At 45.6% G+C, this 12,670-nt stretch overlaps 1 protein-coding gene across 2 annotated transcripts in view; it reads right to left on the reverse strand.

Annotated features, from left to right (window-relative positions):
- CEP120 (centrosomal protein 120) overlaps window positions 1-12,670 on the reverse strand; it is a 189,238-nt gene that overhangs the window by 106,790 nt on the left and 69,778 nt on the right. For both annotated transcript variants that reach the window (XM_069753631.1, XM_069753624.1), the window contains 2 exons: window positions 2,828-2,942; window positions 2,137-2,278 (listed from right to left, as the gene is read on the reverse strand). In XM_069753631.1, the coding sequence (XP_069609732.1) occupies window positions 2,137-2,278; window positions 2,828-2,942 (257 nt within the window). The remainder of the gene's footprint in view (window positions 1-2,136; window positions 2,279-2,827; window positions 2,943-12,670) is intronic.

Below are 12,670 nucleotides of genomic sequence, written 5' to 3' on the forward strand. Positions count from 1 at the left end.
TGCAGAGCAGCGAGTATTTCGGAAGCTGTCCTCTGCTTTTAAGAAGCATGACATTCCAGTCATGCGCTGCTTTTAAGCATAAACCAGCTGCTGGCATCAGAACAGGACGCTGTGAGGGAGCGCAGGGAAGGTACGTAGAATGGTTTATGTTTTGGGGGGCCATGCATACCAGGATAGGGATAAGGGGACCATGCTTACCAGGATAGAGATGAGGGGGCCATGCATACCAGGATAGGGATGAGGGGGCCATGCATACCAGGATAGGGATGAGGGGGCCTTGCATACCAGGATAGGGATGTGGGGGCCATGCATACCAGAATAGGGATGAGGGGGCCATGCATACCAGGATAGGGATATGGGGGCCATGCATACCAGAGAAGGTACGTAGAATAGTTTGTGTTTATTGGGGGCCATGCATACCAGGATAGGGATAAGGGGGCCATGCATACCAAGATAGAGAGGAGGGGGCCATGCTTACCAGGATAGAGATGAGGGGGCCATGCATACCAGGATAGGGATGAGAGGGCCATGCATACCAGGATAGGGATGAGAGGGCCATGCATACCAGGATAGGGATGAGGGGGCCATGCATACCAGGATAGGGATGAGGGGGCCTTGCATACCAGGATAGGGATGAGGGGGCCATGCATACCAGGATAGGGATGGAGGCCATGCATACCAGGATGGTGATGAGGGGATCATACCAGGATGGTGATAAGGGAGCTCTGTATACCTGGATTGGGGACATATATATAGCAGGAAATATCAGTACAGAATTGACCAAATTTTTTTACATCAAATTTTTTTTTCTTATTTTCCTTCTCTAAAACCTATGGTCCTATGCGTCTTATAGTGTGAAAAGATCGGTACTTGACACGGATGATGTCTCCTTTGTATCATCGACAGACAACTCTGAATGTCTCTGCCCAAAACGCACTTGCAACAATTCACGGTGAGCAGAGGATTCCACTTCCACACCAGGAGGACCATGAAAGAGGGAAAAAAACATCCACCACACTAAGGAACCAAAGATAATCTGGGTTACCACCGATTCCATGTCCACTAGGGAGTTGGGCATAAACTTTGTGGACAGCACTAATTAGTAACTTTATCGTTTGCTTTTCTAAGCTATATGGCTGTACTCTGAAGAGAAAAATGGTGGCAAGAATTTATGGGGGCAAAACATGTCTAGAGGATTTCTTTATTATAAACATTCATCAGATAATACATGAACGACAGAAACTAAATCCAACAAGTGCTTTACTACCAGAACAGATCTTTGTAAGTGAAGGCTTGTCCTCCTGCTCTGCCAGGGCACTATTAGGAGCATTAACTAGTAGATTAGAGAGACATGTGCATTCTTAGACCACACTCCTTGTACATATAGTGGAAAAAAGTGAACCAAATTGATCTTTAGCAAAGATAGCAAATTAGAAATTCAAAGATGATTAAAAGGCTTTAGACATTTTACAATAATACATAAATAAGAAAAAGTAGAACAGACCAGATGGATCTGTAGTTATAAGGTTTGTGCAGAGACATACGCCCTTCAGTCTCTGAACAGAAAATCAGGGTACTGCATGACATACCATATATACCTGTTAGGCTACGTTCACATTTGTGTTGTGCGGTGTTGCGTCGTCGACGCAACGCACAACGCAAACAAGAACGCATGCAAAACGCATCATTTTGTGACGCATGCGTCCTTTTTTGGCATGATTTTGGACACAAAAAAAATGCAACTTGCTGCGTCCTCTGCGCCAAAAAAGACGCATGCGTCACAAAACGCAAGACAACGCATGTCCATGCGCCCCCATGTTAAATATAGGGGCGCATGACGCATGCGTCGCCGTGGCTGCGCCCGACGCAGCCCCGCAAAAACGCAAATCTGAACGTAGCCTAATACTGTGAACTCAGAAAAAAGACAGATCAATAGTTAAGCAGTCTAGGCAGACAGACCTAACTACATGCATCCAATTACCCAATTATGGTTACTATTTTAATGGTGGACCTGAACCTGGCCACCACATGTGCCATCACCTCTCTACGGCTGCATTTTTCTGAGCTCTTAGAGTTAGGTCTTGGAGTGAAGTAAAGTGTCTAGGCCGGTGTACACTTGTGTAATACTGCACTCACCTTTACTGGCTCGTGGAGGAGCATCTTTGGCTTTGAAAGCATCTAAAGCAGGTTTGGTGTCAGTTTCAAGAGCGATATTAAGCTGAACTTCTGGTTTAAATTTTGTGTACTTGCTACTCAATAGAGAAAACCATTTTGGTGTCTGTGGGGAAAAAAAAAGTACAAGCGAATAAAATAACTGATGTATAAATGTATATGCAATATGTAAAGCTGAACTGGAATACAAGATCAACATGGAGGTATGTCCACCATCCCACCTCGGTCTAACATCTGAGCTGACAAGATGCTGCTGCAAGACAGGAGGGACATATGCCGAGATATCCGTCTCACACCCAGAAAGGATAATTCACATATTATGTGAAATAAGTTTATAAGCTAGGCATGATGTTTGCTGGCCATCAGATGGCTAACTTGGCATCTGACCACCATGCTTGTAGCAGCATCTCTCCACACCCAACATCAGATCAGGCAAAAAAAAAAAAAGGAGAGAGGCTGTACGACCATTGGCTACTTAGATCAGCCAGTCACATACAAGTTAGTGTCTCCCAAAACTTCCAGGAAAGATGGCTTCCACTCTTCAGCACCAGAATGTGGATAAATAGGCAAGAAATAAAGGAAAACATTATACAAAGTTGGGGCTCCAGCAGAAGCCCTAATTAAATGTTTCTTTATACAAAGATGATAGAATTACTTGTTTTTTTTCTTGAGCAGCTCTCAAATCTAGCACAACATATCCCACAGACTCTTTGGCTGATGTTAGTGTGTCCAAGGCGAAACACTGGAGCTTGATCGGCGTTCGCTGCAGCCTACAACAAGGACAGAGAGATATTGTTACAGGGACATTTTTACATATCCAAGTGGTATTATAATCCCACACACATGGCACTGCGCTCAGAGACAAGGCTACAAAATATGAGGAGGAGAAACTCGAAACAGAAAATGTCATTCCAACAATTAATCACTAGAACATGTTAGATAACTCATCAATAATTGGATGGCAAAAATTATCAGTACAGATAAAACATCCCAGACAAGGGTAACAACCAACTCTATTTTTTCTTGTAGGAGACATTTATACTCTATTTTTTTTGCCTTTTCTATCTATATTTATGCAGTGCACTTTATGTGATCAATAATTCCTGTATCACTGTCTGCACTTTATGCACGTCAATTATAATGCAAATACATGCTCTTACAATGATTAATGCAAATGATTATAATTACTGTATGTATACTCTTTATATACCTGGCACTTTCACATGTTCACTGCTTGAGAAAGGTTCCTGTTGGGACCGAAACGTCGCTTTCTGGGCTAATTAAATAGCTCCTTTTCACTACAAACGGTGTGCTGCCCCCAATTTTTCTGGGGGGCTCTGCACCCGGACTCTTTCTTTGTGCTGCTCTATTTTTCTTTCTCTAAAATAAATTATATATATATATATATATATATATATATATATATATATATATATATATATATATATATATATATATCTCAGGTCTCCCTCATCTGATGAGTCCTCCATGCCCAGCGCCAGTTCGCAGTTTGGCTGCTACCATGCGCCCTCAGTAATCCCTCTCTCCCAGCCTCCAATGCCAGCCGCCTTGGTGCTGCCAACCTTCTTGACCTTGGAGATATGATCCCTTCCGCATACGACTCCTCCTGTTCCTCCTCCTCTTGTTCCACCACCTGACTCCGAACACTGTGTAAGGTGTGCTCCAGCATGTAAAATCACCTGAATGGTCATGCTGATAATGGCATCATCAGCACTAGACATCTTCGTTGCTATTTCAAAACTGTGCAGAAGGGTGCATAGGTCCCTGATCTGAGACCACTCGTGTAGCGTGATTTGCCCCACCTCTTGATCTCGTTGGCCCAGGCTATACGTCATAAGGTATTGCACCAGGGCTCGTCGGTGCTGCCACAGTCGCTGCAACATGTGCAGAGTTGAATTCCACCGTGTGGGCACATCACATATCAGCCGGTGAACTGGCAGGCCCAACGGCTTCTGTAGAGATGCAAGTCATCGAGCTGCGGGATGCAAACGGCGGAAGTGAGCACACAGCGACCATGTCCTCTGCAGAAGCCCATCTAGTCCTGGATAGTGGGAAAAAAAAATTGCTGGACAACCAGGTTCAAAAGGTGAGCTATACAAGGCACGTGTGTGACATTGCCCCGGCGAAGGGCCGCACCCAGGTTTGCAGCATTGTCACACACAGCTTTCCCTGGCTGCAGGTTGAGTGGAGACAACCATTAATGGAACTCAGTCTGACCACAACTCCTCAGCTGTGTGACTCACATTTCCCAGACATTTCAATGTAAACACTGCCTGATGCCGTTGAGCCCTGGTGACAGCATAGTGAGGAGGTGTGCAGGTTTCCTTCTGCGCAGTTACAACGCGGGTGGCATTACCAGACAGGCTTTGGGTGCAGGTGGAGGACCGAGAGGAGGTTGAGGAGGCAGAAGCAGTGGAGGAACTTCTAGATACAGAGGATCGACGAGCAACTCGTGGAGACGGCAAGACTTGGACAGCAGCCCCTTCTCCTTATGTCGCCGTAGTTACCCAGTACCCAGTCACCGACATGCAACGCCCCTGTCCATGTCTACTCGTCCAAGTGTCTGTGGTGAAATGCACCCTGTCACACACAGAGTTTCTCAAGGAAGCGGTGATGTTGTGTGCGACATGCTGGTGTAACGCAGGCACAGCTTTCTTTGAGAAGTAGTGGCAACTGGGCATCTGGTACTGGGGCAACGGGACGGACATAAGGTCTTGAAAATCCTCTGTGTCCACCAGGCGGAAATGCAGCATTTCTGTAGCCAACAGCTTACAGATTGAGAAATTCAACCTCTTAGCTTTGTCATGGCTAGGAGGAAATGGTCTTTTACTTGTCCACATCTGAGGGACTGAGGGCTGGCTGCCGTGCTTAGAAGGAGTTGAGTAGGGTGTCCCCGGCAAACTGCTGGTCTGTGAGGAAGGTGCAGGCGGAGATGTTATGTTGCCTTGATCAAAATGTGGTGTCGATGTCGGAGAGCGCTCAACACCAGCAGGTGTTTCCACTTGCAAATGTCCTGACGACCTGCCAATCACACTGGCTGTTGCAGGTAAAGAGGTGGATGGTCTGCATCCAAAACCATGTGTAACTGCTGTCCCCACAGTCACAGAGGATGACGAGGACGCGGATGAACTTGATGGGGCAGACGGTGGTTGACCCGGCCCACTAGGCCGCATTGTAGCACAGTGAGCTTCCCACTGCAACTTATGCCTCATATCCATGTGACGGTTCATGCATGAAGGACTCAAGCAAGTCATTTTTTGTCCTCTACTGAGATTTTGTTGACAAATCTTACAGACAACATGAGTTGGGTCATCCTTTGCGATGTCAAAAAATGCCCAGGCTATGCAAGGCTTAGAGCCCGTGGTACCTGAAGAGCCACCACGACTTCTGGTCTGAGGCATAGTTGGGGTTGAGGATGCAGTTGTTGACGTGCTTCCAGTACTCCGTCTCTGTCCAGGAAGGCGCACCGTTACCTTGTCAGACTCGTCACTAGCATCCTCCTCCACCTCCTCTGCTGACCTCATGGACTGGCGGCTGATAGTAAGTGGGGTCTACAACCTCGTCATCATCATCCTGTGTGTCCTCACACCCATCGTCCTCAGAGCTAACCTCTTCCTGCCCCGACCGAAAAGTCAAGTTTTCGTTCCAATCAGGTATCTCAGTCTCATCATCATCTTCCTCATTGTCTCCACCAACAGGAGTTACAGTTTGGGAACGAGGGTCTACATTACGCTCAGAACCTTCTTCATCTGGGCCTGGATCCGACTCACAAAGATACTGTGCATCAGTGCAGATCATTTCCTCGTCTGGATTCACAGAAGCTCTGGAGCAGACCTCTGATTCCCAGGCTATAGTATGCATAAACAGCTCTACAGACTCAACCATGTGTGTTACCCCATGCTCAGACGGGCAGCTGGAGACTTGGGAGCTGTGAGGAAGCAAGTGCGATTGGGGTGACAACTCTGAGGACTGGAGTAGTTGTGATGTTGAAGTTGACATGGAGGAGAGCCCACTTGAACGAGCACTTGATATCCGTTCAAGCACCTGCTGTTTGTGCCTCATCTGGAATTTTTGGCGATGCTTGTAGCGATGGTCATAAGAAAGGGATCATATCAGATTGTCCATGAAAAGAAGTAGACATCTTACTTTGGCTGGAAGATGGTCTTTCTTCTGCAGATGTTACTGTTGCTTTACCACCTACCCCACGGACACAACCTTTTTTCCCTTTCCAACACGCCTATTCCCCTTTCCACCAGCAGCAGGCCTTTTGCCACTCATTTTAGTGCTTAACTAACTGGCAACTCTGTATCTGTAGTTGTTGGCACAACAACCGACGGATGAAAACCGAGCAGAACTGAGTGGCAAAGCTGTGTGGTACTAGGCCCAAAACTAATAACTGGATTAGATGCAGTGAAAATTGAGATACACACGTGGTGTAGCTAGCTTCACAGGCGGGCTACTCAGATGACGTGCAGACAATGCTGCTAGCCCAAAAGGATTGGCTAAGCTAGATTACACCAAATGCTGTGACAAACACTTGCACAGCACTGGCACAGACCTGCCTTGCAAACAGTGCTATGAACTGCTGTAACCTACCCTGAAAAGGGCTGATATTACAACTAGTCCTTACTCCTCCCGACTCCCTAAACCTATCTCTCTGACAATTTGCTCCAAAAAAACACTCTTAGTCTGTATAGCGCCCACAGCAGCAGTGGTGCCATCTAATACTAAGCTGCAGCAGTGAGGAGATGGTGGCAACGGGGCAAATGGCTGGTTCTTATAGAGCAAGGACATGTGACATACACAGCCAATGACACATGCCCTTGCTTGTGTGCAGCACATGCACATTGCTGTGTGTGCGCACTGCTGATAGGCTGAGAGACTGCACCGCCCCACTGTAAATGCAGGAAAGAAAAAAAATGGAGATCGGCGTTATTTCAGCACAGATCTATCCCCCACCCACTATACACTGAAACAGTCTATTAACAATGATGAATAGTTTTAATGTGCAAATCAAGCGAGGCTTTTGGTGAACGAACATTTATCGAACAGAAACTCAAACAGCCGAATTTTAAGCAAATTGTTCGGGTTCATCGAACGACTCGAACACCGCCCAAAACAGCTTGAATTTGAGATTGGCGAACAGTTCAACTCGAACACCGCTCATCTCTAGTTATAATGCTTAGAACTATGGAATTATTACAGATTCTGGAATTACCGTAAATATGCTAAAACCTTTCGGATTAAATGTGAATTCTAATTAATTATTTCATGAGTTACTCTTTGCACTGTCTCTTATATGCGTCAGCTGCATTCTTTTTCTTTTTGCTTGGGTTAGTGCCAATGGTTTTTTAAAACATTTTTTTCCTTTTTGGAAAAATGTGAATATAATCAAATATTATGATCCATGGCTTGTCCCATTCAGAAAGATTGGCAAGGTGTTTTTTATTTATTTATTTTTGTTGGAAATTGAGATCGAACGATAATATGTAGATCTATTTACTCTTGACACGAGGGACCTCTCTGTGATTTGGGGATAATTCCTTCTATTTAAAAGATTTAAGATGTGGCTTAACAGGAGAATATTATCCATTTAAGAATTTGGGGTTGAGACATTTCTTTAGCGAGGTTTGTGTCTCCCCTATTCTTCGTGTGGTGAGTTGCCAGCCCCAGCTAATGGGGGGTGTTCTCACCCTTATGGATTTTTCCCAGCCCTTCTAATATCTAATTTTAATGGGAATCCTCTTTGAAACATGCTTGAAAATGAGTCTTATATGTATGGCGCAATTTGATTTTATTAGCATTATATTTATTGAACAATATTTGTGTCATTATATCAAAGTGCTACTATATTAAAACTTAACCCCTTAGTGACAGAGCCAATTTGGTACTTCATGACCAAGCCAATTTTTGCAATTCTGACCACTGTCACTTTATGAGGTTATAACTCTGGAACGCTTCAACGGATCCCGCTGATTCTGAGATTGTTTTTTCGTGACATATTGTACTTCATGTTAGTGGTAACATTTCTTCGATATTACTTGCGATTATTCATGAAAAAAACAGAAATATGGCAAAAAATTTTAAAATTTTGCAATTTTCAAATTTTGTATTTTTATGCCCTTAAATCAGAGAGATATGTCACGAAAAATAGTTAATAAATAACATTTCCCACATGTCTACTTTACATCAGCACAATTTTGGAAACAAAATTTTTTTTTGTTAGGGAGTTATAAGGGTTAAAAGTTGACCAGCAATTTCTCATTTTTACAACACCATTTTTTTTAGGGACCACATCACATTTGAAGTCATTTTGACGGGCCTATATGATAGAAAATAATGAAGTATGACACCATTCTAAAAACTACACCCCTCAAGGTTCTCAAAACCACATTCCAGAAGTTTATTAACCCTTTACGTGCTTCACAGGAACTGAAACAATGTGGAAGGAAAAAATGAACATTTAACTTTTTTTTGCAAACATCTTAATTCAGAACCATTTTTTTTATTTTCACAAGTGTAAAAACAGAAATGTAACCATAAATTTTGTTATGCAATTTCTCCTGAATACGCCAATACCCCATATGTGGGGGTAAACCACTTTTTGGGCGCACCGCAGAACTTAGAAGTGAAGGAGCTCCGTTTGACTTTTTCAATGCAGAATTGGCTGGAATTGAGATCGGACGCCATGTCACGTTTAGAGAGCCCCTGATGTGCCTAAACAGTGGAAACTCCCCACAAGTGACACCATTTTGGAAACTAGACCCCTTAAGGAACTTATCTAGATGTGTGGTGAGCACTTTAAACCCCCAAGTGCTTCACAGAAGTTTATAACGTAGAGCCGTGAAAATAAAAAATCGCTTTTGTTTACACAAAAATGATCTTTTTGCCCACAAATTTTTATTTTCACAAGGGTAACAGGAGAAATTAGACCACAAAAGTTGTTGTGCAATTTCTCCTGAGTACGTTGATACCCAATATGTGGGGGTAAACCACTGTTTGGGCGCACCGCAGAGCTTGGAAGAGAAAGAGTGCCGTTTTACTTTTTCAATGTAGAATTGGCTGGAATTGAGGTCGGACGCCATGTCGCGTTTGGAGAGCCCCTGATGTGCCTAAACAGTAGAAATCCACCACAAATGACCCCATTTTGGAAACTAGACCCCCCATGGAACTTATCTAGATGTGTGGTGAGAACCTTGAATGCCCAAGTGCTTCACAGAAGTTTGTAATGCAGAGCCGTGAAAATAAAAAATATTTTTTTTTTTTTCACAAAAAAGATTTTTTAGCCCCCAAGTTTTTATTTTCACAAGGGTAACAAGAGAAATTGGACCCCAAAAGTTGTTGTCCAATTTGTCCTGAGTATGCTGGTACCCCATATGTGGGGGTAAACCACTGTTTGGGCGCACGGCAGAGCTCGGAAGGAAGGAGCGCCGTTTTGGAATGCAGACTTTGATAGAATGGTCTGCGGGTATTATGTTGCGTTTGCAGAGCCCCTGATGTACCTAACCAGTAGAAACCCTCCACAAGTGACCCCATTTTGGAAACTAGACCCCCCAAGGAACTTATCTAGATGTGTGGTGAGAACTTTGAATGCCCAAGTGCTTCACAGAAGTTTAGAATGCAGAGTCGTGAAAATAAAAAATATTTTTTTTTCCACAAAAAAGATATTGTAGCCCCCAAGTTTTTATTTTCACAAGGGTAACAGGAGAAATTGGACTGCAATAGTTGTTGTCCAATTTATCCCGAGTACGCTGATGCACCATATGTGGGGGTAAACCACTGTTTGGGCGCACGGCAGAGCTCAGAAGGGAGGGAGCACCATTTGACTTTTTGAGCGCAAAATTGGCTGTCGTGTTTGGAGACCCCCTGATGTACCTAAACAGTGGAAACCCCCCAATTCTAGCTCCAACCCTAACCCCAACACACCCCTAACCCTAATCCCAACCTGATCCATAATCCTAATCACTAACCCTAACCATAATCACAACCCTTACCCCAAAACAACCCTAATGTCAACCCTAACCATAACCCTAATCAAAACCCTAAATCCAACACACCCCTAATCCTAATCTCAACCCTAACCTCAAACCTAACCCTAATCCCAATACACCCCTAATCACAACCCTAACCTTAACCCTAATCCTAAACCTAACCCTAATCCCAAGCGTAACCCTAATGCCAACCCTAATACCAACCCTAATCCAAACCCTAACCCTAATCCCAGCTCTAACCCTAACTTTAGCCCCAACCCTAGCCCTAACTTTAGCCCCAACCCTAACCCTAGCCCTAAGGCTACTATCACACTTGCGTCGTTTGGCATCCGTCGCAATCCGTCGTTTTGGACAAGAAACGGATCCTGCAAATGTGCCCGCAGGATGCGTTTTTTTGCCCATAGACTTGTATTGCTGACGGATCGTGACGGATGGCCACACGTCGCGTCCGTCGTGCACTGGATCAGTTGTGTTTTGGCGGACCGTCGGCCCAAAAAAACTTTCAATGAAACGTTTTTTTGTGCGTCGCATTTCTGACCGCGCATGCGTGGCCGTAACTCCGCACCCTCCTCCCCAGGACATAGATTGGGCAGCGGATGCGTTGAAAAACTACAGCTGCTGCCCACGTTGTGCACAATTTTCACAATGTCCGTCGGTATGTCGGGCCGACGCATTGCGACGGCCCCGTACCGACGTAAGTGTGAAAGAAGCCTAACCCTAAATTTAGCCCCAACCCTAACCCTAAATTTAGCCCCAACCCTAGCCCTAACCCTACCCCTACCGCTAACCCTACCCCTACCGCTAACCCTACCCCTAACCCTACCCCTAACCCTAATTTTAGCCCCAACTGCTGTTCTCCTGCCGGCCGGCAGATGGAGACAGATGGCGGGCGCACTGCGCATGCGCCCGCCATTTTCTTCTGCCGGCGGCCAGGAGGAGCAGCAAGAGGATCCAGGGACACAGGTGAGTATTGTAGGGTCCCCGAATCCCCCTATTTCTTTGTCCTCTGATGTGCGATCACATCAGAGGACAGAGAATTACACTTTACTTTTTTTTTTTTTTGCAATCTTTGGTAAACAGTTAATTACCGGCGATCGCAAAACAGGGGTCGGTAAAACCGACCCCGATCATGCTCTTTGGGGTCTCGGCTACCCCCGGCAGCCGAGACCCCAAAGATTCTCGCGGGGCCGGCCGGCGGGCGCACTGCGCATGCGCCCGCCATTTTTAAGATGGCGGCGCCCACCGGGAGCCACGAGGAGCATCGGGGGAGCTAGGTGAGTATTGGGGGGCCACCTGGGACCCCTTTTCTCTGTCCTCCGATGTGCGATCACATCGGAGGACAGAGAAATTAAAAAGAGATCGCTTTTTTTTTTTTTTTTGCGATCGCCGGTAAACGGTTAATTACCGGCGATCGCAAATGCAGGGTGGGTTAAAAACCCCCCGAATCATGTTCTCTGGGGTCTCGGCTACCCCCGGCAGCCGAGACCCCGGAGAAAATCGGCCTCAGGGGGGCGCTATTCACTTTTTCCACAGCGCCGTTAATTAACGGCGCTGTGGTTTAAGTACCCTTAGCGGCCGCCGTTAAAAGGCGTATCGGCGGTCGCTAAGGGGTTAAATAGCACCTTTCCACCACAAACGGTGTGCTGCCTCCAATTTTTCTGGAGATTATAAATATACTAGATGGTGGCCCGATTCTAACGCATCGGGTATTCTAAAATATGCATGTTCATGTAGTATATTGCCCAGCCACGTAGTATATTGCCCAGCCACGTAGTATATTGCCCAGCCACGTAGTATATTGCCCAGCCACGTAGTATACAGCACAAAGCCACGTAGTATATTGCCCAGCCACGTAGTATATTGCCCAGTCATGTAGTATATTGCCCAGTCACGTAGTATACAGCACAGAGCCACATAGTATATTGCTCAGTCACGTAGTATATTGCACAGCCACGTAGTATATTGCACAGCCACGTAGTATATTGCACAGCCACGTAGTATATTGCACAGCCACGTAGTATATTGGCCAGCACAGAGCCATGTAGTATAGAGACTTAAAAAAAATAAATAAACATATACTCACCTATAGCCCGTTGAAGTCATGCTATACTTACCATCCGCTGCCTTTCCCGCTCCTCTCCACGCTCCCGGGATCGCTCCGTTGCAAGCGGCAGCTTTCGGTGCCAGGGCTGGTGTGATCAGGACCTATGATGACGTCGCGGTCACATGACCGTGACGTCACGGCAGGTCCTTGTCGCACACCAGCCCTGGGACGGGCTTGCAATGGAGCAATCCCGGCAGCGTGGCAAAGAGCGGGAAAGGCGGCGGAGGGTGAGTATAGCAGGTTTTGGTTTTTTTTTTATTATTTTTAACATGACATTTTTACTATTGATGCTGCATAGGTAAATAGTTGGGGACACACAGGGTTAATAGCAGCGGTAACGGAGTGTGTTACACCGCGGGCCGTTACCGCTGCCATTAACCCT

The sequence above is a fragment of the Ranitomeya imitator genome, chromosome 1 (genome assembly GCF_032444005.1).
Source record: "Ranitomeya imitator isolate aRanImi1 chromosome 1, aRanImi1.pri, whole genome shotgun sequence".
Taxonomy (NCBI): Eukaryota; Metazoa; Chordata; class Amphibia; order Anura; family Dendrobatidae; genus Ranitomeya; species Ranitomeya imitator.